The sequence below is a fragment of the Glandiceps talaboti genome, chromosome 15 (assembly GCF_964340395.1).
Source record: "Glandiceps talaboti chromosome 15, keGlaTala1.1, whole genome shotgun sequence".
In the NCBI taxonomy this organism is placed as follows: Eukaryota; Metazoa; Hemichordata; class Enteropneusta; family Spengelidae; genus Glandiceps; species Glandiceps talaboti.
In genome coordinates this window covers 5009422-5011515 of record NC_135563.1, presented here as the reverse complement: position 1 = coordinate 5011515, position 2094 = coordinate 5009422, and the positions used below count along the sequence as shown (strand labels likewise).

The 2094-nt window shown below is 35.4% G+C and overlaps 1 protein-coding gene across 1 annotated transcript in view; it reads right to left on the bottom strand.

Moving 5' to 3' along the window:
* Window positions 1–568: 568 nt before the first annotated feature.
* Window positions 569–2094, bottom strand: part of LOC144446082 (arylsulfatase B-like) — a 53294-nt gene continuing 51768 nt past the window's right edge. The window contains exons 14-15 of the mRNA XM_078135776.1: window positions 1625–1717; window positions 569–939 (exon numbers count right to left, since the gene is read on the bottom strand). Coding sequence (XP_077991902.1) covers window positions 767–939; window positions 1625–1717 — 266 coding nt within the window. The 3' untranslated portion in view covers window positions 569–766. The remainder of the gene's footprint in view (window positions 940–1624; window positions 1718–2094) is intronic.

Genomic DNA, 2094 nt, shown 5'->3' with positions numbered 1-2094 from the left:
TCGTAAAATGGCAGCCAAATCACGCGCGATGTGTTCCGCAGGGCTGTTGCAAGCTGAGACGGTGGGTTTACGAGGAATATTAACCGCATGTATCTTGGGTACTAAATAAAACACGGCTGTCTAGGTTGACGGACTGTAAGTATAGGTGCTTCTGTTGGTAATTCGAAAGCACATATAAAAGCTTTAACAGTAGTTAACAGTATCCGTAATAACACGTTGCACGTCTTCTGTAGTATCACATTCCAATTCGTGGTAAAACTCGTGTTCAAAAGTTGTCTCTCTAGCTCTGCCTCAGCTACATACAAATCTTTACGCCAAACAAATACCGCTCCGTCCCTTATCAACAGGCCTAATAACAATCCATACATACATACATACATACATACATACATACATACATTCATGTATGCATGCATGCATGCATGCATGCATGCATACATACATACATACATACATACATACATACATACATACATACATACATACATACATGCATACATACACTACTTTATTTTTCATGAATTTTAATACTAGACAGAAAAGGAAAGAAAATAAGATAACGCACATTTCTTAATCTTTTTAACTGTTCATCTAGCTAACCATTTTTCTTGTCTTTTTCAAATATACTGACCTATAGAAATAAAATCGGAGATACAGTTATCACCACTTATCGATCGTGACTATTTTTTACAAAGAATTTATAACACATTGATTATTTTCCAATGTCGTGGGGACTTTGGTCATCAATGAGTGGGTACTACTCTGTTCAGCACCATCCAGGAGAATATACCCCTCCAAAATATTCCGGCGACGATTTTTCCACTTTTTTGGGATTAAATGGAGTAACACCTTTCTCTCTCAGTTTCTCCAGCCTCGCTTTCAACTTAGCTACTTTGGCCGGCATGGTGTCAGCTAGATTATGATGTTCCGTCGGATCATCTGAAAAGGAAAACAAATGCTGCAACTGTCAGTATGTTTTTCATAATTTGTATTCGATGACATGTTAAACGTATTATTGTATGTTAGATGAAGCATGTGTGGTCGTCTGATGATAAAACGCTATCAGTACTCATTATTAGAGGAAATATAATATCCAGAACCTCTTTTACGATAATTCTTTACTGGCCATTTTACACATTTTTGCTCGACACAATGATTTCTACTCCACATGCTATACATAAATAATTATTGCACATGATAATATTTTCCTCACAACTCTCTGATGAGTACGGGTGGAAGCTCATTGTATAACTGATAGTTATTCGACACACACACACACACACACACACACACACACACACACACACACACACACAAAACGCCATTTCATTACGTCAAATTACGGGAAGTAAATATTAATTGATATCTGAACCGATACAAGAACCCCACAAGAGGCAATTCTACGTTTCGGAAACGATAAAAAAATGTTTTCACAAAACCTTCTGTTTTTAGTAGGTAGGTACACATGGGAATAATTGACCTGCTTGTACATGTACTATAATATTGAAACACTAACATGAACGTTACAATAGGCACCAAGATTTATACTTATAAGATCAGTGTTATTATTGTTTAAGCTCCACTCCCTCGATAACTCTTATTTCTAAGCATACTATCATCTCACCTCGAATGTTAAACAACATTACGGAAGCCTTGCCGATACGACCATCTTCAATACCCTGATTACTGTTGTATTCTGGAGGTGGTACCCAGTCACCTAGACGTGATAAATTACACATATTCAAGGACTTTACTTTCCATTTATGGCTACATATAACACGTTCAACATCTTGAATAGGTTTTCTTGGGGAATAATTTTTTTAAAAGCCAATTGATTGCAAAGATACTGATATTTAACTGAAATAAGTGGGCCTACCACGATATTAAAAGTTAATATCATAAATTAAGAACAATAAAGTAACTACTTTTTTGTTAAAAAAATACAGAATAATCTAAGTAACATGCCACACTTAAGCAAACAGAAAATGTAAAAATTATACCCTTGTATTTAAGTGACGATGTCATTGGTTCTACATTGCTGGAAATATGTGTCACAACATTCAAAATTGTTATCATATTCGAAAGAGTTTTGTA